At 46.2% G+C, this 25,715-nt stretch overlaps 1 protein-coding gene across 2 annotated transcripts in view; it reads left to right on the top strand.

Moving 5' to 3' along the window:
* CFAP74 (cilia and flagella associated protein 74) overlaps positions 1 to 25,715 on the top strand; it is a 365,782-nt gene that overhangs the window by 112,780 nt on the left and 227,287 nt on the right. For both annotated transcript variants that reach the window (XM_075327962.1, XM_075327961.1), the window contains exons 12-14: positions 13,864 to 14,013; positions 21,072 to 21,245; positions 23,904 to 24,022. In XM_075327962.1, the coding sequence (XP_075184077.1) occupies positions 13,864 to 14,013; positions 21,072 to 21,245; positions 23,904 to 24,022 (443 nt within the window). The remainder of the gene's footprint in view (positions 1 to 13,863; positions 14,014 to 21,071; positions 21,246 to 23,903; positions 24,023 to 25,715) is intronic.

The following is a 25,715-nucleotide window of genomic DNA, read 5'->3' as shown; positions in this document are numbered from 1 at the left end:
CGTTCATCCTTCCACCCGGTCCCAAGAGGGGCATGCCGGCGTCCAAGGCCAAGATTGCCACATGGATCCATTCCACTATATTTGAGGCCTATTGCATGAGGGACGGATCTCCGCCGCGGGCAGTGAAGGCGCACTCTACCCGTGCAATGGGAGCCTCTTGGGCGATTGCACTTCAGACTTCGACCGGCCAGGTCCGCGGGGCCGCCACCTGGTCTAGTCTGCATACCTTTGCTAGGTTCTACCATGTTCACACCCAAACATTGGCAGAGGCCAGTCTTGGGAGAAAGGTTTTGCGGGCGGCAGTAGCACACCTGTAACAAGGTAAGTGCTTTCAGGTCTGGGTCAAGCCCGACAGGGGAAGCTGTTTCCTACCTATCTCCGGTGCTTGTTCTCTTCCTACCCAGGGACTGCTTTTGGACGTCCCATGGTCCTGTGTCCCCCAATGAAATGAAAGAGAAAGAAGGATTTTTGTGTACTCACCGTAAAATCTCTTTCTCTGAGTCTTCATTGGGGGACACAGCACCCACCCTGCTTGTGTTTTGTTACATATTGCCTGCCTATTTCAGTGGTCCATATTCCCAGGCCACTTGTCGCACGGCTACTTGGTTATAAATTTTTACTTTGACTTATCTATGGTTGTTTTGGTTCTCCTCCTACTGCTTGTGCATTAAACTGATTTGAGTCCGCCTCTGGCTCGGGGTGTATACTGCTGGGGAGGAGCTAACTTTTTGTGTCTACTTAGTGTCAGCCTCCTAGTGACAGCAGCATAACCCATGGTCCTGTGTCCCCCAATGAAGACTCAGAGAAAGAGATTTTAAGGTGAGTACACAAAAATCCTTCTATATCTTACCTCTTGATGGCAGAAGAGCTTTAGACTAAAGCGGACTTTACACGCTGCGATCTCGCTAGCGATCGCAAGCGATCGTACCCGCTCCCATCGTTTGTGCGACACGGGCATATCGCTGCCCGTGGCGCACAACCTCGCTTACCCCCCGTCACACGAACTTACCAGTCCTGCAACGTCGCTCTGGCCGGCGAACCGCCTCCTTCCTAAGGGGGCAGGTCGTGCGGCGTCACAGCGACGGCAGGTGGCCAATAGAAGCGGAGGGGCGGAGATGAGCGGGACGTAACATGCCGCCCACCTCCTTCCTTCCGCATTGGCGGTGGAGGCAGGTAAGCAGATGTTCCTCGATCCTGCGGTGTCACACACAGCGATGTGTGCTGCCGCAGCAACGAGGAACAACATCACTAATGAGAGGAAAGCGATTTTTTTGTTTTAGGACGACCTCTCCGCGGCAAATGATTTTGGCTGCTTTTGCGATCGTTTAAGGTCGCACATAAGTGTCACACACTGCGATATCGTTAATGACGCCGGATGTGCGTCACTAACAACGTGACCCCGACGATAAATTATTAACGATATCGCAGCGTGTAAAGCCCCCTTTAGCTCTGACCAAACTATCTTAAGGCCCCCATATTCATTAGATTAATGCTGGCTGAACCCCAATGATATCTAATGTGTATGGGGTGCCAGCCGACTGGTCAGTGAAGAGGATGATCACGAATGTCTGATTTGAGACTGCAAATCACATTGTTCTCCCTACAGATGTGTCAACCGGTGGCTTTCTCCTAGACAATACAGGAGCACTTATCTGCGTGAGCTTTTCTGGGTATGAGAGTCGGCTGACATAGATGCCGGCCAAACGACATCTAATTTGTATCTGTATAGGACACTAGTTATTATCACTAGTTGGACAACCCCTTTAATTATGGGTTATCCAGGACTATTTTTTTTGGGGGGGGGGGCTAAGAGCTTAGACAGGTAGTTGCTAACTTCCTGCCTGTTCTTCCCTGCGACAATCTCTCCCAGCTCAGAGAGGTCACAGATTGCTCCTTTCGGCGATTCCGCAGCTTTTGCTGCCATCACACTGACAGAGCGGCAACTTCTCTTCTGCTCTGCTCAGTTGACGGGGCATCTCTGCTGATGTCACGTTGATAGACAGACTGCTCCCCTCTGCCTAACTGCAGGGAGGCGGCTGTCAGTCAGCATGATGTCAGCAGTTATGCCCCATTGACAGACCAGCCCAGAAGAAAAAGAGCTGCTCTGTTGGTGGGAAGCAGCAGAATCGCCAGCAGGAATGGTCCATGACTGCTCTGAGCTGGCACCGGGTAGAACAGGCACATATTTAGCAACTAGTTACCCATTAATAAAAATAATAAAATTGTTGCATATAACCCTTTTAATGGTTCACCCACACTGGTTGGATATGCTATGGATTTGTCACAGATTTCACTCTTTGCATCGTAAAGAATGAAAACAGCAATAATAATCTTCAGGATCTGCAGCAATAAAAATCTATGGATGTGAAATCTATAGTCCCGCTCAATATACTCTGCAGGTTTTCTCCACTTTGTGTGGATGAGAATTCATAAAATGTCATCCACAGCGCTGGCATTGTAATACGCCCAACAGATAATTCGCTGACGATCGTCTGCACAGTTCTATAAATTGACCTAATTAGTGACACTGAGAAAACACTATAAGGGTATGGGTACGTCTATACAGCTTCTTTTCCATGACGGCATACCTACTGAGTTATTGCAAAAGAAGACACTTTAGGAAAACGTTGGTGGTGTTTTTCCTAAAGTGTCTCTGTTAAAATCTTTTGCATTGTTTTCTACTCTAGCGTTTTTGTTTTTTTAGAACTCTATACATAAAAAAAATGGAGGCTTTCTAGTTGAAGCCGCCAGAAGAATGGACCGTCACTTCTTTAAGCTGCTTCTTTGCATTTGAAGGTTAAAATAAGTAATTTTGACATTGCAGTGCACTATATTCATCTAATATATAAAGCCATGTATGTGTGTGTGTGTGTGTGTGTGTGTTTATGTATGTCCACTAAAGAAATCCGTACCTTGTCATTTACAATCATGAAATTGTGCACAGCCACCTCATTTGACTCATGGACCATCATAGACTTTGTTTTGAGGGGAAAATTTAACCCCGCGCTTTACAGTTAATCGTTAAAAAACCTGCCTCCATTAAAGTCAATGGAGCTGGGAACAGATCTGTTATTATAGACTCCTATTATGGACAGAGAAAGAGACACACAGAGAGACCCACACACACATAAAGAGACCCACACACACGTAAAGAGACCCACACACACATAAAGAGACCCACACACACGTAAAGAGACCCACACACACGTAAAGAGACCCACACATACGTAAAGAGACCCACACATACGTAAAGAGACCCACACACACATAAAGAGACCCACACACACATAAAGAGACCCACACACACGTAAAGTGACCCACACACACATAAAGAGACCCACACACACGTAAAGAGACCCACACATACGTAAAGAGACCCACACATACGTAAAGAGACCCACACACACATAAAGAGACCCACACACACCTAAAGAGACCCACACACACCTAAAGAGACCCACACACACATAAAGAGACCCCCACACACATGTAAAGACACCCACACACACGTAAAGAGACCCACACACACACGTAAAGAGACCCACACACACACGTAAAGAGACCCACACACACACACGTAAAGAGACCCACACACACGTAAAGAGACCCACACACAGAAAGAGATACATACCCAGAAAGAGAGTAAATGAGAGAGTGGGAGAGAAAGAGACAGAGAGGGAGACTGAGAGAGTGGGTGAGAGAGAGGGAGTGTGGGAGAAAGAGAGGGAAAGAGATGGAGACTGAAAGAGAGAGGGTGAGAGATAGAGAGAGGGTGAGTGGGAGAGACAGTGAGTGAGTCGCTGGGAGAAAGGGAGACGGAGAGAGAGTGGGAAAGAGGGAAAAGGGAGAGTTGGGGAGAGACAGAGAGAGTGAGTGCGAGAGACAGAGAGAGTGACTTAGTTCTTATCCCAGGTAACGCCAGGTACTCCAGCTTGTTGTTTATAATGTTTAGTTTACTGATCGCTTTTTCAGCAAGTTTCCAGACGGAATCCACCTGAAAAAGACATTGTCTGCACATGGCCTAAGGGGTACTTTGCACACTAAGACATTGCAAGCCGATGCTATGATGCCGAGTGCGATAGTCCCCGCCCCCGTCGGAGCTGTGATATCATGTGATTGCTGTCGTAGCGAATATTATCGCTACGGCTGTTTCTCATGCACTCACCTGCCCTGCGACGTCACTCTGGCCGGCGACCCGCCTCCTTATTAAGGGGGGCAGGTCGTGCGGCGTCACTGTGATGTCACACGGCAGGCGGCCAATAGGAGCGGAGGGGCAGAGATGAGCGGGATGTAAACATCCCGCCCACCTACTTCTTCTGCATAGCCGACGGGAGCCGCAGGACGCAGGTAGATGTTCCTCGCTCTTGCGACTTCAAACACAGCGATGTGTGCTGCCGCAGGAACAAGGAACAACATCGGACCATCGCGTCAGCTTAATTATGGAATTCGCCGACGCTGCACCGATGATACGATTACGACGCTTTTGCGCTCGTTAATCGTACCATCTAGGATTTACACACTACGATGTTGAGTGCGACGCAAGATGTGCGTCACTTTCGACATGACCCCACCGACATCACACCTGCGATTTCGTAGTGTGCAAAGCCCGCCTAAGGCTATGTGCGCACGTTGCGTACAGTTCACTGCAGAAATTTCTGCAGCGATCTGAAGAGCACATGTGCGCTTTAAATCGCTGCAGAAATGTCCGTAGTGAAGCCGATTCCATGCGCTCTGCCTGCAGCTCCTCCCATAGACAGAGCAGGAGCTGCCGGCAAAGCGCACGGAAGAAGTGACATGTCACTTCTTTTTGCGCAGCGCTTCGACAGTAGCCGAAGCGCTGCGCTCTAAAACGCCACGTGCGCACGGCCCCTGCACAATCTCCATAGACTGTGCAGGGGACGCAGGACGCATGCAGTTACGCTGCGCTACAAAGCGCAGCGTAACTGCATGTATTTACGCAACGTGCGCACATAGCCTTAGGGGCACTTTGCACACTGCGACATCGCAGGTGCGATGTCGGTGGGGTCAAATTGAAAATGACGCACTTCCGGCATCGCATGCGACATCGCAGTGTGTAAAGGCTGGATGATACGATTAACGAGCGCAAAAGCGTCGTAATCGTATCATCGGTATAGCGTCGGCGTAATTCATAATTACGCTGACGCAATGGTCCGATGTTGTTCCTCGCTCCTGCGGCAGCACACATCGCTGTGTGTGAAGTCGCAGGAGCGAGGAACGTCTCCTACCGGCCTCACTGCGGCTTCCGTAGGATATGCGGAAGGAAGGAGGTGGGCAGGATGTTTACATCCTGCTCATCTCCGCCCCTCCGCTCTGATTGGCCGCCTGCCGTGTGACGTCGCAGTGACGCCGCACGACCCGCCCCCTTAACAAGGAGGCGGGTCGCCGGCCACAGGGACGTCGCACTGCAGGTGAGTGTGTGTGTGAAGCTGGCGTAGCGATAACTTTTGCTACGCCAGCTATCACCACATATCGCTGCTGCGACGGGGGCGGGCACTATCGCACTCGGCATCGCAGCATCGGCCTGCGATGTCGTAGTGTGCAAAGCCCGCCTTAGAGTTATTCCCATATGCCATATAAAATGGATTTGCAAAGTAACAAAAGCAGACACATCTTGTAATATTGTGTATCCATCCAGCTTCATTTCACAGCACATGGAGCTTAATTATTTGTGGCAGCAATGTTCCCTGCCGCTGTGCGGACTTTTACCTAGCCTTGTCGGTTACGGAGAAAGAAATGTAATGAAGCTTCCTAATACACTCGCTACCTGCTGTTTAATTGTAACTGAACAGCGTGTTATAAAGATACTAATTATAACACAGAACAAGACTCTCGGTGCACAATTTTGTAAAACATCCATGAAATTATTTCTTGTTTCAAGTACAAGTGCCTTTTTGTGGGTAATTTTATGATTTCACACGTTTCAAAGAAGAGCAAGAAAAAAGGGAAAATGATAGATTTAGACAGAAATGCTCCATGATTATATATTTGCAATAATCGCTACACTTTAAAGAGGTTGTGCCAAGTTTGGAAATTATTCCCTATCAGTAGGATAGTGGATAATGTCCATTACTGCTGGGGGTCCGATCGTCGAGACCACCGCTAAGCCTGAAAACTGAAGAGTCCCATGTGAATGGAGTGGTGCTAGTTCATGCGCATCTCTGTTACTTTAATTCTTAAAGAGAACCAACCACCAGGATTTTCCTATGTAAAGTAAAGCCAGTGCTATACTGGCGCTATCATACTGATTCTATACATACCTTTAGTTGTGAGATCGGATGTATAGTTTCTGAAATCTAGGCAAGTAAAGTTCGTGAAAAGCACTGTTATTTGGTGATATAGGTGCAACAGAATATCTAATAGGTGGGTCGGGTTTTGCTAGTTATTCCCGCCCCAGTCTGCTGCTGGTCCTTCCTCCCCCTGTATCTGTTATTACAGGGGAAGAAAAGAGGGAGGAAGGATAAAGGGGAGGAAGGACAGACAGAGAGACAGGGGCGAGAATAACTAGCAAAACCCGACCCATGTATTAGATATTCCATTGCACCTAACATGCCAGGGAAATGCTGACATACCACAAAATCAGCTGTGTGCTTGGGTTGCCTGGAGCAGAACGAGGGGCTATCAGCTTATCGCCTTCTCCTGGAAAAGGTAGTATCTGATGGGGCAATCCATTCTGGAAAATCTCATTTTAATTCACTAAGAAATAACAGCATAGGAATAAGTCATAAAGTAACTGCATCTAGAGGAGGCTATGCCCATACCTACATAGTAGTTTCAGTTGTGAGAAACAAATCCATCGCACCACCCGGCATGATTTACAGTGGAGTTGATTCCACGAAGGTGTCTATTGTTATGATTTGTAGTCTTGCATACAGCATTATCTTCCCTGCCAGATATAATGGGATCCGCAATACAGGCTTTAAGGGCTAAGGACACAAAGCAAGTAAAATGGAGCCAGTGGAATGTGATAAACAAAAAAAAAAAAATGGCATTTCACTCAAATCAATGTTACTCTGTGGGGCCGTTCTCATCTGCGATTTTCTTTCTCAGCTCCAATCGGACCGAGAAAACAATCAATGCGGGCGGAATCCAATCTGTTTTCACTTGCACCCATACAAGTCTATGGGGGCGAGAGAAACATCGCACTGCACTCGGATGACATCAGAGTGCAGTGCAATAATCGCATCAGCTGATAATGGAGGAGATAGGAAGATTAATCCCTCTCTCTCCTCCGCAGCTATGATCCGATTGCAGGATCAGATCACAGTATAATGACACTCGGCTTATACTCGCAGCAGAGCGGGAGCAGAGGGTCATTAGCATATCACATCGGATGCTAAGTGCTCATGTGGCCTTAGCCTAAACAGAAAACATTAGGAATTTGCTGTACAAGTATATATCTGAATTGTAAAGCGCTGGGGAATAAGTTGGTGCCATAGAAATAACTATTTATTATTATTATTATTATTATTATTATTATTATTATTTCTTTGTCGCTCCATTGGGAGACCCAGACAATTGGGTGTATAGCTATTGCCTCTGGAGGCCACACAAAGTATTACACTTAAAAGTGTAAGGCCCCTCCCCTTCTGGCTATACACCCCCAGTGGGATCACTGGCTCACCAGTTTTGTGCTTTGTGCGAAGGAGGCAACACATCCACGCATAGCTCCACTTTTTAGTCAGCAGCAGCTGCTGACTATGTCGGATGGAAGAAAAGAGGACACATATAGTGTCCCCAGCATGCTCCCTTCTCACCCCACTGTATGTCGGAGGTGTTTGTAAGGTTGAGGTACCCATTGCGGGTACGGCGGCAGGAGCCCACATGCTGATTCCTTCCCCATCCCTTTTTACAGGGCTCTGGGTGAAGTGGGATTTACCGGTCTCCAGGCACTGAGACCGTGCTCCATCTACAGCCCCTGGAGAAGATGCTGGATGGAGCGGAGTACATCAGGGACATGGCCCTGCTTCCTCAAGGTACTCTGTGTCCCCGTGCATTTGGCGCTCACACCGCAGCATGCTGGGTGTTGTAGTGCGCCGGGGGACATCAGCGCTGCGGCGCCTGTGCCATGGCCTCATTCAGCTTTGCTGAAGCAGGCTCACTTATGGGAATTGGTCGCGCCGGCCGCAGGGACTGCGGCGCGGCTGGCACTTGTAGTGCGCCGGGGACTTCAGCGCGGCCTGCGCTTTTACGGCGGCCGCGCTGATAACTAGAGTCCCCGGCTTTTGCGGCCTGCTTCCGTTCGTTCCCGCCCCCAGACCTGCCAGTCAGGAGAGGGGCGGGACGCTGGCCACTTCCAGGAATCGGTCGCGCCGGCCGCTGGCAGCGGCGCGGCTGGCACTTGTGGTGCGCCGGGGACTTCAGCGCGGCCCGCGCTTTTACGGCGGCCGCGCTGATAACTAGAGTCCCCGGCTTTTGCGGCCTGCTTCCGTTCGTTCCCGCCCCCAGACCTGCCAGTCAGGAGAGGGGCGGGACGCTGGCCACTTCTATGAATCGGTCGCGCCGGCTGCTGGAACTGCGGCGCGGCTGGCACTTGTGGTGCGCCGGGGACTTCAGCGCGGCCCGCGCTTTTACGGCGGCCGCGCTGTTAACTCGAGTCCCCGGCTTCTGGGCCTAGTCTCCCTTCGTTACCGCCCACAGCCCTGACAGTCAGGGTAGGGGCGTGACGCTGCATAGAGCAGAGCTGAGAGCTGGAGTATGTTTTGCATACTCCACCCCTCTCACTGTGTGCACTGTGAATCCGGATTCCCGCACTTTCTCAGGCACGCCCACGGCTTCCTTCTCTACAAGGACACCGGCAGCCATTAGTGTCAGTTTCTGTACGATACAGAGACAAGTGTGGAAGACCCTGGCATTCTGATAGTCACACAATCGCTGTAACAGGCGTTAAGCAGCACCTGTGGTGCTAACCCCACTAGTGCAGAAGTGCACTTATAGATATGCTTGTACTATATACATTGCACTGTTTGGTCGCACGTTGTATATACCCTCCTGGATTATGCGGAGGAGTTATCAGCATATTCTCTGTGTAAAACAAAGGTGCAGAACCACATGTTTTTCTATACAGCTGGTACAGCATGTACGGCTATACGGCCGGCAGGTACATAGACTCCCATTGTATGCACTAATGGCCAGGGGATGAGGACGGTGTCTGCAGTATTTACTGACAGTTTTTCTGAGACTATGGCTATGATACTAGAAGCCTAGCAGTCCGGACATGTCTCTCACAATATGGGCACTGTTGAATCATTGATCCATGGCCCCCCTCAGTGTGAATAACTAACAGCTCCGGGAATGTCACACGCATCCCAGAGTCACGGCTCTGCACGGACGTCAGTCCCAGACAGCCTAAGTGGGCTCGCTATGAGCGGCCTCGGTTTCATCAGGGTCCTAACAGAAGGACTCGCTGTGTAATGAGGCGGAAGTAGCGGCTCAGGATTCTGATCCTGAGACCGCTCTCAATCTGGATACACCTGATTGTGACGCCATAGTAAATAATCTTTATAGCGTCCATCTATAGAATGTGGGTTATTTCTCACAGCTCCTCCAGTGGAGGAGTCAGCTTCACGTATTTTTCTGGACCACTCTGCCTTCAGAGAGGCAGTCCAGGAACACCACGCTTATCCAGATATGCGCTTCTCCAAACGGCTTAGGATACACGTTATCCCTGTCCCCTGACTTGGTCAAGGACTGGACCCAATGTCCCGAGCGTCATCCTCCAATCTCCAGGCTTGTAGCTAGATCCATAGTTGCAGTGGGAGATGGAACTGCAAACTCAAAGATGCCACTGACAGACAGATGGATCTCTGGTCGAAAGCCATCTATGAGGCTGTCGGCGCACCGTTGGCTCCGGCATTCTCTCCCTTGGGGCACTCCAAGCTATTTCAGCTTGTCTTACACAGATTGACACGGTTACACGTACATCTGTGCCGCAGGTGGCATCCTTAACCTCTCAAATGTCTGCATTTGTTTCTTACGCGATTCAGGTTGTCCTGGACTCTGCGAACCGTGCGGCGGTAGCCTCCGCTACTCCGTGTTTTTAAGCAGAGCCTGGTCTGCTCGTTAAGTGAATGGAAGGCAGATTCTGCTTCCAAAAAAGGTTGCCTAACCAGTTGCCTTTTTCTGCTGACCGACTGTTTGGTGAGCGTTGGATGTAACCATCAAACAGTCCAGGGGTAAGGATTCATCCTTTCCTCAGCCCGGACACAACAAACCCCAACAGAGCAAGAGGCAGTCGGGGTTTTCGGCCTTTTCGAGGCTCGGGCAGGTCCCATTTTTCCTCGTCCAATGTGGACTCAAAAGGATCAGAGGAGCTAAGATTCTTAGCGGGCTCAGTCTCGCCCAAAAAAGCGACAGTCTGAAAACCCGCTTCCAAGGCGGCTTCCTCATGACTTGCGGCCTCGGTCGGTAGCAGGCTCTCCCGCCTTGGCGATATTTAGCTGCCATAGGTCAATGACCATTGAGTGTGAGACATTCTGTCTCACGGGTACAGGATAGAGCTCACTTCTCGTCCTCCAACTCGATTCTTCAGAATTTCTCCACCTCCCGGCCGGGCCGCTGCTCTTCTGCAAACAGGGTGCACTCTATAGGCAGAAAGAGTGATGACCCCCGTTCCTCTTCAGGAACAAGGTCACGGTTTTACCCCAAATTCTTTGCGGTACCTATAACAACGGGCCGTTCCGTCCCGTTCTGGATCTAAAAATGCTCAGCAAGCTCGTGGACACCAGGCGGTTCCGGATGGAATCCCTCCGCCATGTCATCGCCTCAAGGTCCCAAGGATATTTCCTAGCATCATTAGGCATCAAGGATGCTTATCCACACGTGCCGATTGATCCAGAGCACTAGCGTTTCTACGCTTCGTTATAGGAGACGAACACCCTCTGTTCGTAGCTCTACCTTCCGGCTAGCGACAGTCCAACTGGTCTTCGCCAAGGTCAGGGCAGCAGTAGTCACAGTCCTGCACTCTCAGGGTCACTCTGTGGTCCCGTATTTAGACGATCTACTTGTCAAGGCACTCTCTTAGGAAACATGCCAACACTGCCCGAACGTTGCGCTGGAGACTCTCTAGAGTTTTGGGTGGATCATCAACTTTTTAAAGTCAGATCCGACCCCGACCCTATCGATAACATATCTAGGCATAGAGTTTCTTACTCTCTCAGCGATAGTGAAGCTGCCGCTAGACAAACAGCATTCACTACGGGCTGCAAGCTCTTCTTTAAGAACCAGTCGCACACATTGAGACGCCTCATGCACTTCCTACGTAAGATGGTAGCAATGGAGGCAGTTCCTTTCGCGCAGTTTTACTGCGTCCACTACAATGGGACATTCTCCGCCAATGGGACGAGGAGTCGACGTCCCTCAACAGAGTCGTCGTTCTTTCTCAGGCGGCCAAGGAATCTCTACGGTGGTGGCTTCTTCTCACCTCTTGGTCAAAAAGAAGGTCCTTCCTATCCCCGTCCTGGGCGATAGTTACGACAGACGCGAGTCTATCAGGGTGGGGAGCAGTTTTTCTCCACTACAGCGCTCAGGGTACGTGGACTCAGCAAGAGTCCACTCTTCAGATCAATGTTCTTGAACACAGAGCAGTGTATCTTGCCCTACAATCCTTCCAACAGCGGCTGGAAAGCAAGCATATCCGACTTCAGTCGGACAGCTCCACAGCGGTGGCATACATCAACCACCAAGGAAGAACGCGCAACCGGCAAGCCTTCCAGGAAGTCCGGCAGGTTCTGATGTGGGTGGAAGACACGGCATCCACCATATCCACAATTCACATCCCAAGTGTGGAAACTAGGAAGCTGACTTCCTAAGTCGCTGAGGTGTGGCCGAAAGAGTATGGTCTCCTCACCCGGACGGGTTTCAGGAGATCTGGCGCCGCTGACAGAGGCCGGACGTCGATCTAATGGCGTCACGGCACAACAACAATGTGCCAGCTTCATGGCACGGTTTCACAATCATCGAGCTCTGGCGGCAAACGCCTTAGTTCAGCATTGGTCGCAGTTCCAGCTACCTTAGGTGCCACCTCTGGCATTGTTGCCCAGAGTACTGCGCTAGATCAAGACCGACTGCGGCCGCGCCATCCTCGTCGCTACAAATTGGCCGAGGATGTTGTGGTACTCGGTTCTGTGGTGCCTCACGGTAGGCTAACCGGGGGCACTACCAGACCAATCAGACTGGCTGTCTCAAGGGCCATTCTTCCATTTGAATTCTACGGCCCTCAACCGGATGGTGTGGCATTGAGTCCTGGAACCTAGTGTCGTCAGGATTACCTCAGGACGTGGTTGCCACCATGAGACAGGCTAGCATACCAACGTCCGCCAAGATTGACCACAGGACGTGGAAGATGTTCTTATCTCGGTGCTCGGCGCAGGGTGTTTCTCCCTGGCCGGTTGCATCGTCTATGTTTCCTTCCTTCCTGCAATCTAGGTAGGAAAATGGGTTGTCGCTCAGTTCCCTTTAGGGACAAGTCTCAGCGCTATCTGTATTTTTTCAGAAACGACGACTTCCTCAGGTACGCACGTTCCTACGGGGAGTTTGTCTTCTCAGCACTCCGTACAAGCGGCCGTTAGAGCCCTGAGATCTGAACAAGGTTCTAATTGCTCTCCAGATGCCGCCTTTCGAGCCTTTGAAGGATGTCTCCCTTCCCGTTTTTCACGGGAAGTGGCCTTCTAGTAACGGTCTCGTCTCTTAGGAGGGTTTCCGAGCTAGCAACGCTCTCATACAAACTCCCTTCCTGGTCCTTCACCAGGACAGGGTAGTTCTGCGTCCGGTTCCGGAATTTCTCCCTAAGGTGGTATCCCATTTTCATATCAATCAGGATATCACCTCACCTTCTTTGTGTCCTCGTCCAGTCCATCAATTTCAGAAAGATTTGCATCTGTTGGTTCTGGTGAGAGCACTCAGGTTCTACTTCCCGCATGGCGCTCCTGCGCCACCCGGATGCACTCTTTGTCCTTGTCGCTGGTCGGCGTAAACAGTCGCAAGCTTCCAGATCCACCCTTGCTCGGGGGCTCGAGGAACCAATTCTTGAAACCTACAGTTCTACTGGGCTTCTGGTTCTCTCAAGGCCGAAGGCCCATTCTACCAGAGCCGTGGGTGCATCCTGGGCATTACGGCACCAGGCTACGGCTCAGCAGGTGTGTCAGGCACCCACCTGGTCGAGTCTACTTATTTTTACCAAGCATTATCAGATGCATACCTACGCTTCGGCAGACGCCAGCCTAGGTAGATAAGTCATTCAGGCGGCGGTTGGCCACCTGTAGGAGAGGGCCGTTTGACGGCCCTATCATGAGGTATTCTTTTACCCACCCAGGGATTGCTTTTGGACATCCCAATTGTCTGGGTCTCCCAATGGAGCGACAAAGAAGAAGGGAATTTTGTTTACTTACCGTAAATTCCTTTTCTTCTAGCTCCAATTGGGAGACCCAGCACCCGCCCTGTTTTCTCGGGGTTTTTCTGTTTTTTCGGGTACACATGTTGTTCATGTGGTATGGTTCAGTTCTCCGATGTTTCCTCGGATTGAATTGGTCTTTAAACCAGTTATTGGCTTTCCTCCTTCTTGCTTTGGCACTAAAACTGGTGAGCCAGTGATCCCACTGGGGGTGTATAGCCAGAAGGGGAGGGGCCTTACACTTTTAAGTGTAATACTTTGTGTGGCCTCCAGAGGCAATAGCTATACACCCAATTGTCTGGGTCTCCCAATTGGAGCTAGAAGAAAAGGAATTTACGGTAAGTAAACAAAATTCCCTTCGTTTTCCTGCCTTCCTAAGTAAATGAGCAAGTGTGCATAAGACATGATTTTTTTGTAAGATGTACTTTTATATTTTTTTTTTTTTTGGTCTGCAGAATAACTGGCGTTCTCCCTCTCCTCTATCATCTGATGAGGACAACGGCTCCCCCCAAACTGAGTGGTCCCCAGATGTCGAAGGTGAAAATGAAAACTTGGCTCAGCCGGAGTTCAGAGGATTATGGAGTGAAGATCTCAAATCCTATAAGGTAAAGAAATACTCCTGACTAGTGATGGGTTGAATAGTAACTATTCGAGTTCGGATAATTGTTACCGAATACCGGGTTCTATTCCAGTGTTCGTCACGAATAACAAATCCAATTAAAGTCAATGGGGAACCCAAGCATTTTTGCTAAAGATTTTCCAGAAAATTCTTGTGTTCCCGAACACGAATATTTCATTATTCACCCATCACTACTGACATGAGCTGCTCTCTGCAGGAATACTTCAGACCATTTAATACAAATTTTTCTTTGAAAGGCGATGTAAATTCACCTAGTTCTTTATTACCAGTATCATTGAATGGGGTTTTGTAGGTGTTAAAAACTGATAACCTTTCCTTTGGATATTATATTTATGTTTGACAGGTGACATCTGATTCAGCAGCCCTTATAACAGAGAGCGCCTTGCATATCATTGTGGCACTGCCTGGTAATGTGATAATGCAGCCTTCAGTTGAATTAGGCTCTGCTGCAGTACTAGCAAAAGCTGCTTTCTTTCTTGCTTCATTGGGGAACACAGAAGACCTTGGCTGCATCCCCAATGAAGGCTCCAAGAAAGATTTTACAGTGAGTACCCAAAATCTACTTTTCTTTCTCCCTTCACTGGGGGACACAGCCATTGTTTTCTGTATCACCCAATAAAGGCTCCAAGAAAGAGATTTTACGGTGACTACCCAAAATCTACTTTTCTATCTCACTTCTTTTGGGTTACACAGCCGTGGTCTTCTGTGTTCCGCAATAAAGGCTCCAAGAAAGAGATTTTACAGTGAGTACCCAAAATCTACTTTTCTTTCATGCTTCATTGGGGGACACAGTCATAGTCTTCTGTGTCTCGCAATAAAGGCTCCAAGAAAGAGATTTTACAGTGAGTACCCAAAATCAACTTTTCTTTCTCACTTCATTGGGGGGACAGCCATGGTTTTCTGTGTTCCCCAATGAAGACTCCAAGAAAGAAATTTTACGGTGAGTACCCAAAATCTACTTTTCTTTTTCGCTTCATTAGGGGACACAGACATAGTCTTCTGTGTCCCCCAATGAAGGCTCCAAAAAAGAGATTTTACGGTGAGTACCCAAAATCTACTCTTCTTTCTTGCTTAATTTGGGGACACAGCCATAGTCTTCTGTGTCCCCCAATGAAGGCTCCAAGAAAGAGATTTTACGATGAGTACCCCAAATCTACTTTTCTTTCTTTCTTTCTTGCTTCAGTTGGGGATACACCCATAGTCTTCTGTGTCCCCAATGAAGGCTCCAAGAAAGAGATTTTACAGTGGGTACCCAAAATCTACTTTTCTTTCATGCTTCATTGGGGCACACAGCCATAGTCTTCTGTGTCCCGCAATAAAGGCTCCAAGAAAGAGATTTTACAGTGAGTACCCAAAATCAACTTTTCTTTCTCACTTCATTGGGGGGACAGCCATGGTTTTCTGTGTTACCCAATGAAGACTCCAAGAAAGAGATTTTACGGTGAGTACCCAAAATCTACTTTTCTTTTTCGCTTCATTAGGGGACACAGCCATAGTCTTCTGTGTCCCCCAATGAAGGCTCCAAGAAAGAGATTTTACGATGAGTACCCCAAATCTTCTTTTCTTTCTTTCTTTCTTGCTTCATTTGGGGATACACCCATAGTCTTCTGTGTCCCCAATGAAGGCTCCAAGAAAGAGATTTTACGGTGGGTACCCAAAATCTACTTTTCTTTCTCCCTTCACTGAGGGACACAGCCATGATTTTCTGTGTCCCCAATGAAGGCTCCAAGAAAGAGATTTTATGGTGAGTACCCCAAATCTACTTTTCTTTCTCGCTTCTTTTGAGGACACAGCCATAGTCTTCTGTGTCCCTCAATGAAGGCTTCAAAAAAGAGATTTCATGGTGAGTACCCCAAATCTACTTTTTTTTTAGACAAACAGCAGTAAATATTAATGGGGCAGCAACCACATTGTCTTCATCCTGTTGCTCCTAAAGACAATCATGTTTAGGCACCAGGAAACAAATGTTTATAGCATTATCCTTATATTGGCAATTTGCATCAGAAATGCCACCGATATTGTGATATCTGAACTGAACTTTGTATGTCAGATCTATTGTGTCGAGACATGAATCTTTGTGATAATCACATGATAAAAAAACAGGTTCCCTGAATGTAAATAATGAAACTTTCCATTCAGTTCCTGCAAATTGAGTTTAGCAAAATTATAGATAAGTAATATACAAAGTAGTGGTGGACACGCCCGGAAGTGCAGATGAGTTGCTTGCCTAGGTATCAGAAGCAAAAAGCTTCTCAATTGAATGGTTCATGCACAAAGCAGAGCCCTATGCACATAGCCTGTATTGCTCTTTAGAACCGTTATAGTCATACAATCTCCGTGCACTGCCATACCAGTTCTTTCGTGTATAGAAATTGATGGCAGACACAGAAAGCACTGAATGAAGTAGAGCCAAATTTGAAAACACACAACAAGAATAGTAGACGTACAGACAATCTGGAACCAGAATCAGGGAAATGGGTAATAGAATGATAGCAGTAATGTTATAGCAACTGGTTCTTGCTTATAGAGTTGTGAATACACAAAGTAATAATAGATAATTATAATATTTATTCATTTATATAGCGCTGTTAATTCCACAGCACTTTACATACATTAGCAACACTGTTCCCATTGGGGCTCACAATCTAGGTTCCTACCAGTATGTTTTTGGAGTGTGGGAGGAAACCGGAGAACCCGTTGGAAACCCACGCAAACACGGGGAGAACATACAAACTCCTTGCATATGGTGTCCTTGGTGGGATTTGAACCCAGGACCCCAGCGCTGCAAGACTGCAGTGCTAACCACTGAGCCACCACAAGACTGCAGTGCCAACAGCTGAGCCACCACAAGACTGCAGTGCTAACCTTTGAGCCACCACAAGACTGCAGTGCTAACCTTTGAGCCACCACAAGACTGCAGTGCTAACCACTGAGCCACCACAAGACTGCAGTGCCAACAGCTGAGCCACCACAAGACTGCAGTGCTAACCTTTGAGCCACCACAAGACTGCAGTGCTAACCTTTGAGCCACCACAAGACTGCAGTGCCAACAGCTGAGCCACCACAAGACTGCAGTGCTAACCACTGAGCCACCACAAGACTGCAGTGCTAACTGCTGAGCCACCATGCCGCCCCAGATAAATACAATATCTAGTAATTTGCTTGCCAAGTTATGGTTTATGGCAGAGATATATGTAAACAGGGACTTTTAGTAAGGAAATGGTTAACTGCAGGATAGCAGTGAAGAATTGTCAAACTTGCTTGTAGAGAAGCATTTTTCACAGAAATAAGAGAAATATATTAGCAAACTACAGACTAGCTTGCAGTGTTGAGTTACCTTGATTGCAGAGGCTCAGGTATAATACAAACAAACACAATTACATTTTTTTTTACAATTTTTATGACCTAACTTTTTGATACCAGATTTATATACTTATAGCAGGTATCTGCCAGCCACGGACTCAGGATCTGATATTCCTGAGCTGTAGTAGTACAGTATGGTGCAATACCTACATTGCAAAGCGGTTATTAATCTTCTTGCATGCCATATTGAGATGTGATCGCTTACAGTCAATTAATCCATTGCCCTAATGAAAAGAGCTTACTTATGTTTATTTCTGAGCTCTGATCAGAATAAACTGGCCATGAACGAACACCCTGGATAAATGCTTACACAATGTTCTTTCAGTGATTAGTCTCCCCTCTGTTTTCGTGCAAGGACTGCAAAGTCACAGATCATATAGTGTCCCCGGCTGGTGTACTATACATAACTGAGCATGACAGGAGTGCTGTGAATTCAGAATAATTTCATCTGGCAATTTGCAATCCTATGAGTCTGCTCTAATTGATTTTTTTTTCCAGGCCTATATATCAGCAGTTATTGAATGAGCAAAGCAATTACATCTTTCATATTGCCCATTTTTACAAATCACTATATCAGCTCTATTTCTATAGGGTACTGTATTACTATTATACCTTGTGTATTTGAAGTCTGCCGAAGCTTTTTTGCTTTCTGTAATATGTGTTAAGGACTCAACTGATGAGGGGGATTCAGTAAACTATAGGTAATGGTGGGCAGCATGGGGCATAATTGATTGAGCAGAGGATGGCATATGGATTAACAGGGACTAGAACTGCAGGACAGCAGACAGATAAGCCAAGCAGGTAGCAGTGGATGAAGCAGAGCCAGATGTGCGGAAACACCGGAACAGGTAATGTACTGACAATCCAAAACCAGGAGCAGTCAAATGGTTATAGGGAATCTCTCAGCAGGTTTTTGCTATTTAATCTGAAAGCGGCATAATGTAGGGACAGAAAGTCTGATTCCAGAGGTGTGTCACTTGCTCAGCAGCTTCCTATAATTTCATTGCAATCCTTGTTTTATCAGCAGGAGATTATCACTTTACAATCAAGCTAATCTGTGTAAACCCGCCTCCACCACTGATTGGCAGCTTGCCAACAATGTACAGTGTACACAGGAAGCTGTGGCTGGGTTATACAGAGCTCAATATTCTGACTACTGCTACATCTACAGCAAAGAATACAGGTATTTTATCAAAACTGCACCAAGCATTCCAGCAAATAATACATCAGTTGAATCAGGCTTATTCCCACTACATTGTGCTGCTTTCAGATTTCAAAGCAAAAATCTGCTGTCAGATTCTCTTTACTAATATGATAGCAGTAATATAAAGACAACTAGCTCTTGTTTGTAGCAATGTGGTTACTCACAGGAGTAGTTGATGACCTGATAACTTGCTTGCAGATTTCTGGTGTATATAAAAAGAGGAAGTAAATAGTTAAATGCAAGATAGCAGTGACTGTTGTGAATGTCATCTATGTGGGTGCTGTTTTGGAGCTCCCTCTGGTGGCCAGAAATGGTAGTGAAGCTGAGTCTGAGGCTGTGACTCAGACAGGTGTCGGCGTTAATTGGGAATTAAGGAAGTCTTATTGCAGACAAGTCTGCTGTATATAGGAGAGCACTTTTTGCCTTGCTGGCGCCTGTGATAGTTGAAGTTTCCTCAGTTTTTGAACCTGGCTTGGAGTTCTCTCCTTCCCTGTTTTCCTGTGCAAGACCTCTGCAGATACGTTTGCAAGCTTTTGCTTTGCTTCCTTGTTTACACCTTAAGCCTGCTTTATACGACACGATAGATTGTGCGATAGCACAATCGATCGTACCCGCCCCCGTCGTTTTTGCGTCACGGGCAATTAGTTGCCCATGGCGCACAAACTCGTTTAACCCCCGTCACACGTACTTACCTTCCGGACGTCCTCGCTGTGGGCGACGAACGTCTACTTCCTGGAGTGGGCAGGACGTTCGGCGTCACATCGACGTCACACGACAGGCGGCCAATAGAAGCGGAGGGGCGGAGATGAGCGGGATGTAAACATCCCGCCCACCTCCTTCCTTCCATTAAGCCGTCGGGTTCCGCGGGAGGCAGGTAAAGCTGTTGTTCATCGTTCCCGTGGTGTCACACGGAGCAATGTGTGATGCCACGGAAACGATGAACTACCGCCGCCATTTTATTAAAAAATTTTATGAAACCTAGCGACGAGTACACGACTCACGATTTGTGAGCGATACTGCGTCGCTAGGAGGTGTCACACGAAACCACGTCGTGCGGTATGCCGGATGTGCGTCACGAAAACCGTGACCCCAAAGACATATCGCACAATCTATCGTCTCGTGTAAAGCCCGCTTTAGGGTGTTTGTTTTTCTTTTGTTTTGAATCTGTTTTCTTACAGGTGAAGATTTGCTTTTCTAGTTTTGTGAGCATGGGGGTTCCCCCTTTGCTAGCTCTTCAGCAAGAAAAGGGAGATTCTCCCTGTCAAACTTGATTATTTGCACTTTTGTATTTTTTGTGTTCTTTTTGGTATTTTGTCTCTCTGATTATATACAAGAGTACCTGATATAGTGGGGGTGAGGTCGTTTGACCTCCAGGGCAATTTTTACTATCAGGAGATTGGTATTTTTCTGCAGGGTTTTTTTACTGACCGCAGTGAGTTTCCTTTTCTTTCCTTTGTATCTAGGTAGTTGGGCCTCGCCTTTGCTAAATCTATTTTTCCTATCTGTGTATCGTGTTTTCCTACATCACCGTAATCTTTATATGTCGGGGGCTTGCCATTCCTTTGGGGACTCTCTGACACAAGGTAGATTTCCTCGTTTCTATCTGTGAGGTGTCTCTAGTTTCTCCGTCTGTGACGTGGCATCTAGGTGTTTAGGAACGCTCCACGGCTACTGCTAGTGTGGTCTGATAGTTAGGGAATTGCGGTCAGCTCAGGTTCCAACTACTCTTGTTTTTTTTGGTGTTTTTCTACCAATGGGAGTTTTTTGTAATCTTCCACAGTTACTGGATCATAGCAAGTGACAAACGTTCTTGCAGAGAAGCAGTTGCCATATAAATAGATCAAATATATTGGCAAACTGGAACTATCGTGCAGTCGTGCTTTACATTGATAGCAGAGGCTGAAGTGTGAACAGTGTCGGGAACAATTGCATGTTGATAATTTAGAAACTTGATTGCAGAGATCGCTGTGGACTACATAGGAGTAGGCTGTGCGGAATTTGAAAAATTAACCAATAGTTGAATGTAAGTAGTGGGAAATAATTAGACACCTGGCTGGAGTTTGGGTTAAGTGGAAGGTGAAGCAGCTCCAGACAAGCACTTGATTGCTGAGAGTAATAGAAGCTCAATACTCAGGCAGTACAAGGCTAAGTGAGCCATAAGAGTGATCGAAAAGGTCATACATGATGTTCTCAGAGGTATTTGCTGGGTTAGCACAGTAACCCGGCATGGACTAGCACCAAAGCAAACCAGCCATAGAGGAAGGAAACAAGCCCCGACGCCTGAGCTGAGATAGGTGAGTAACAATATAAAGTTCTTCATAGTAGGATTACTGATACATATCATTCATTTACAGACTGTTTAATTTTATATTTCTGTTGTGTTTTTATACACACTTGCACCTTAAATGGATTACCAATTGGATTTCCCACACTGATTCATATTTTTGTTTATTTAGGTCCCGTGTGAGGACATGGACAGTAAGCCTGTAGGGGGCAGTAAAATGGAAAAAGAAATAATGACTGAAACCTTAAGGCGGCTCCGTCAGGGCATCGTCGAAAAGCAGGTGGTCTCAGGACATGAATTTAAAGGCTGTCCATTTTATAGCAAACCAAAGATGATTCACTTCAAGGTTAGTTGCAGATTAATCTATTCATTTGGCTTTTACTATTGATGACAGATTATCAATGAATGATAGAGTATCATTAAAATAACATAGATGTCATCTTTGGTACATTGTGAATTCTCCTTTTATTTTCAGCATCTTTCCGTGAATTATTTGAAATGTGGTAGTCCGTCAGGATATGTGCGCCCGCTGCAGATTTACCGCGGATTTTGCCACGGATTTGCCGCGGATTTGCTGCAGAAAATGTGTCTAACATTGCTGTAGTCAATTCCCCAGCAAAACCTATTGGTTTCAAAAAATGCTGTGCACACACTGCGTTTTTTTTTATACCCTCAAATTTACCCGCGGATTTTCCGCTGCGGAATTAATGAGCATGTCACTTCTTTTCTGCATGTACCTGCGTTTTTTGCCATAGATAATGGTAAAAATTCGTGGGGACCAACTTGCGGAAAATCTGCGGTAAATCCGTGGCACACTGCGGTAAAACCGCATGCGGATTTCGTTGCGGTTTTGGTGCGTTTTTTCACCACGGGTGCGGGATTGTTTCAGAGGGTCTGTTTTTTCCTTAAAGGGTGCTTTACACGCTGCGACATCGCTAGCGATCTCGTTAGCGATGTGACACGCCAGATCGCAGATAAGATTTGCAGAGATCGCACATAGTTCATTTTTGTAGCTCCGGTCACATGTGCGATCTCGGCAAATCGTATGTGCGATCTGGCGTGTTACATCGCTAACAAGATCGCTAGCGATGTCACAGCGTGTAAAGCACCCTTTAGAAACAGTCACTTTCTAGTGCGCACATGGCCTCATTTGGTAGAAGTCTGCACTTCCTCTGTGCCTGTAGACTTCTGAGCTGACAATGTGCACACTGCACACTGTCAGGATTGTCTGATACCGAAGTAGAGAGCAGTCATGTAACCGGAAGTATGCAATTTCCATACTTCTGGACACATTTAGACTAGACGTGCACAAGCGAATTAAGTGGGGTTGCACACGACTAGTTGGAATGTGGCCAGAAGTAGGTAAATCCCATACTTGCAGTCACATAACTGCCTGCTTTTGGTGTCGACACCGGAAAATCCTGACAGCATTTAGTGCTGTGAGTATTCAAACGTCTGCAGTCACACATGTGAGTGCATACGTGGCAAAACATCGGACAATCCCTTTATTATATGAATGCACAATAGCTTGACAATCAATTGCCTAATAGATGTATTAGACGCATAACTATAGGTCTCATTCATCTTTTTTTTCTTTTTTTTTCTGTTCTATGGATCTATTGGACTGTTAACTATAGGTCTAATTCATCTTTAATTCTTGTATTCTATTGTCTATTTTGTTTTTTTGCTCTATTGTCTTTTTGGCATTTTATGGTGCCAAATTCTTCAAAATGGAGCAGAAGGTTCATGAATTTTGTGCAAAATCAAAAATGCTATTTATTTTTTATCTCTACCTTTTTAGAGTAAAAAGTGGCATAACATGTTGCAAAATAAAAAATATACACAAACTTTCCAAGTCAAGACGTACACATATATTCCTCCCAGAGGAGGGACCGGGGTGCATTTTCTCATAAATTTTGAGATTGTTTAAAAAGTTGCAATTGATGAATTATCCAAAACATCTGGAAACCCCCAAACAAACCAACAATGATGAACAGAAAAAAAGGAGGATACAAACAAAATAGATTAAAAAACGCACAAATTAAAAGAAGAATGATGTTGAAACAGGTGAAAAAAACCTCACAAAAAATAGACAGAAGAAAGTCACAAATGAATCGTGCCCTTTGAGTCTTTTAGAGCTAATTTTAGTCAAACGGCACAAGTTTTTGGTTGATTTGGCTTCTATGTGGAAATACCTGTAGCTGCTGTAGCTGTATTTTGCTTTCTAAAGGCCTCTTTTACAGATCAGTCAAAACCACACACGTTTTTCACTGACGTGTTAAAGATGCATTTGGCCCTCCTCCGTGTGCTATGATTTTGACACACGTGTGTTCTCCGTGTGCTATCCGTGATAGCACATGGAGATCAGGCACTCACCTGCCCCGACACTGCTCTCTGTGATGCTGATGTCTCTGGCTCTGTTGTTTCCGGACGCTGCTGTCTCCCAGCTGCTATCACTTCCGGGTTGCAGTGCAGTGAATATTCATGAGCATAATTAGCCAGCCTGGAAGCAGGAGACAGCAGCGGCTGGAGACAGCATCGCTGGAGATGGGTGAGTATAAAAATAATTTTATTTTAAAGATGTGTTTTCTCTACTACATGTCCTACAGATCACACCACTGTGTGGTCCGTGTAACATCAGTGATGCCAGAGAAAAACGGACTTGTCTCTGTGCAGAACATACGGATATGCGTGTGCGCCACATGGAAACGCGGTCATTGAGAAATCACTCATGCGCGCAGACCCAATGAGTCTGCGTATGTCCATGATTCTGGTACATATAAACACCAGCAAGATACTTACCAGAATCACTGACATGTGAATGGGGCGTAAATAAAGCAGATTGGTCAGCTAAATATGTTGTGCCACTGCCTAATAAACGCTTTATCCTCTAAACTAGCTGAACTTTAGCTTTTCTTGTACCAACCAAATAACCTATTGGATTAATGGTCTGCTCTAAGATCGAGTAAACTCATGTGTCTTTTATTCTTAACTTGCTTTTCAGGACCTTGAAGTGGATAAGATATATAAGAAAAGAATCACCTTGACAAATGCATCCTATACCATTAATTTCTGCAAGCTAGTGGGAGTAAGTGATCATCTGAAGGATTTCATCACTGTACAGTAAGTGATTTATCATTCTCATTCACATTTTTTCTTTATTCTTTTCCCAATTACTTAAATGGGGAAACAGCATCCACAAAACACAGAATACAACTTCACTTCTATTTTTTTATTAATGGTGTAAACCAATTTATTGAAATCCAATGTTTTTAAAGTGCACCAATCACCAGGATTTTCCTATATAACCTAAATCCAGTGCTATACTGGCACTATCAGGCTGATTCTATACATACCTTTAGTTGTCAGCTCGGATGTATAGGTTTTGAAACACAAGCAAGTAAAGTTTGTAAAATGAGCAGCTTTTTGAATGACAGCAGCTGCCGATCAGCTGATAGCTGGGGTGGGTATTCATAGTGATTCCCGTTTCTCTGCCTGTCCGTTCTCCCCCTATCTATTGTTTATGCTAATTCTATTATAGAATAATTTTACTAACTGACTAGGAGGACCTGTGCTGATGTCATACCCATGTGACTAGAAGAGGCGGTGCTTCAGCCAACAGAAAAATTATGTTTCTTCCTGGTATCAGCTATGTTGGCTGAGGCCCCACCCCTTCTGGTCATATGGGTATGACATCAGCACAGGTCCTTCTAGTCAGTTAGTAAAATAATTCTATAATAGAATTAGCATAAATAACAGGGGGAGGAGGGACTGGCAGGTGGGCAGGAATCACTATAAATACCCTCCTCAGCTATCAGCTGATCGGCAGCTGCTGTCACTCAACAAGCTGCTCATTTTATAAACTTTACTTGCTCGTGTTTGAAAACCTATACATCCGAACTGACAACTAAAGGTTTGTATAGATTCAGCCTGATAGTGCCAGTATAGCACTGGCTTTAGGTTATATAGGAAAATCCTGCTGATTGGTGCTCTTTAAGAAATGGTGGATTGCCATAATCCAGGATCTGCCAATGCTTCAGGCAGATTATCTGGATTTCCTCTTTATGAGAATGATATACAGGTAGTGTGATCATTACCATTATAGGGTTGTTTTGCAGAATGAAATATCATATTGGTTTGCTGATTAATGAACTTTTACATGTCACATTTCTGTAAATGACCTGGGTCCAAGAAATTCCAGTATTGTAAGAATTTGCTCTTTTTTTTCCCTCCTAAAATGTAAAGTTTGTTCTGTTATTGAATGTTCAGGCGGAGGATGGTCTGTGGCATTGAGGCGTGAGTGATGGATATAGTGTGACACAGCGTATGAGCTGGTGGATGCAACTTGTCACATTACAGAATTAGATTATCATGGAAGCTTCACATTGCGGCTCACTGGTGACAAGGTATCAGCTTGACGATGTGATAGGAAAAACAATGAAGGGTGCACGGAGGAATTTTGTGATATATATTCAGTGTTATGTATAAAACTTCATGTTATTTTCTCATCCCCCACCATAAATATATTGCATTTTGGCTATTTGTCTATGTTAATACTATGAAATTATTCAATAGACTAAATACTTATTTGTGGAATTGTCCAGAGAGTCTATGGCCAAAACCTGAGTCCTAAGGCTACGTTTACACACAGTGATCCATGCCGCAGCTTTAAACCTCAGCAGTGTTGTGCCTGAAAAACTGAGCTGCTGATCGTAATGGCCGCTCAATTTTGCAGGTGAAAAAGCTGTGTCCCTGCAGGATTAAAGGGGTGGTTCAATACTCTGTAGTAGTGGCCACATCTCTGTAAAGCTACATT

This window comes from Anomaloglossus baeobatrachus, chromosome 11 (genome assembly GCF_048569485.1).
Source record: "Anomaloglossus baeobatrachus isolate aAnoBae1 chromosome 11, aAnoBae1.hap1, whole genome shotgun sequence".
Taxonomy (NCBI): Eukaryota; Metazoa; Chordata; class Amphibia; order Anura; family Aromobatidae; genus Anomaloglossus; species Anomaloglossus baeobatrachus.
The sequence above is the reverse complement of the archived record's forward strand: the minus strand, read 5'-3'. Positions and strand labels throughout refer to the sequence as shown.